General features: G+C 69.7%; 1 protein-coding gene across 1 annotated transcript in view; it reads left to right on the top strand.

The window, feature by feature from the left end:
* Nucleotides 1-18: 18 nt before the first annotated feature.
* The window catches only part of LOC104515297, a gene marked incomplete at its 3' end in the record, with an annotated part of 3,069 nt that continues 2,826 nt past the window's right edge, over nt 19-261 (top strand). Inside the window, 2 exon segments of the mRNA XM_010159216.1 lie at nt 19-132; nt 211-260. Coding sequence (XP_010157518.1) covers nt 19-132; nt 211-260 — 164 coding nt within the window.

Below are 261 nucleotides of genomic sequence, written 5' to 3'. Positions count from 1 at the left end.
CCCACACCCCCCAACACGATGGTGTCCATCCGTCACAGCTTCCACTGCCACGTGTACCCCTACCCCGAGAGCGAGGCCAGCCGGGCGGACACCATGAGCGGGCTGCACAGCCAGATCCAGGACCTCAGCGTGGTGAGGATCCCGGGGATCCAGGGGGAGCCACGCTGGGACCCCCCGCCCAGTGCCTGACCCGCTGCCGGGTGCCCGCAGGTGCTGGAGGAGACGGAGCAGTACCTGGCGCAGGTGCTGGACAAGGTGGCG

This window comes from Eurypyga helias, unplaced genomic scaffold (genome assembly GCF_000690775.1).
Source record: "Eurypyga helias isolate BGI_N326 unplaced genomic scaffold, ASM69077v1 scaffold10109, whole genome shotgun sequence".
Lineage (NCBI taxonomy): Eukaryota > Metazoa > Chordata > Aves > Eurypygiformes > Eurypygidae > Eurypyga > Eurypyga helias.
Note: the sequence above shows the minus strand (reverse complement) of the source record. Positions and strands in the feature narration are given on the sequence as shown.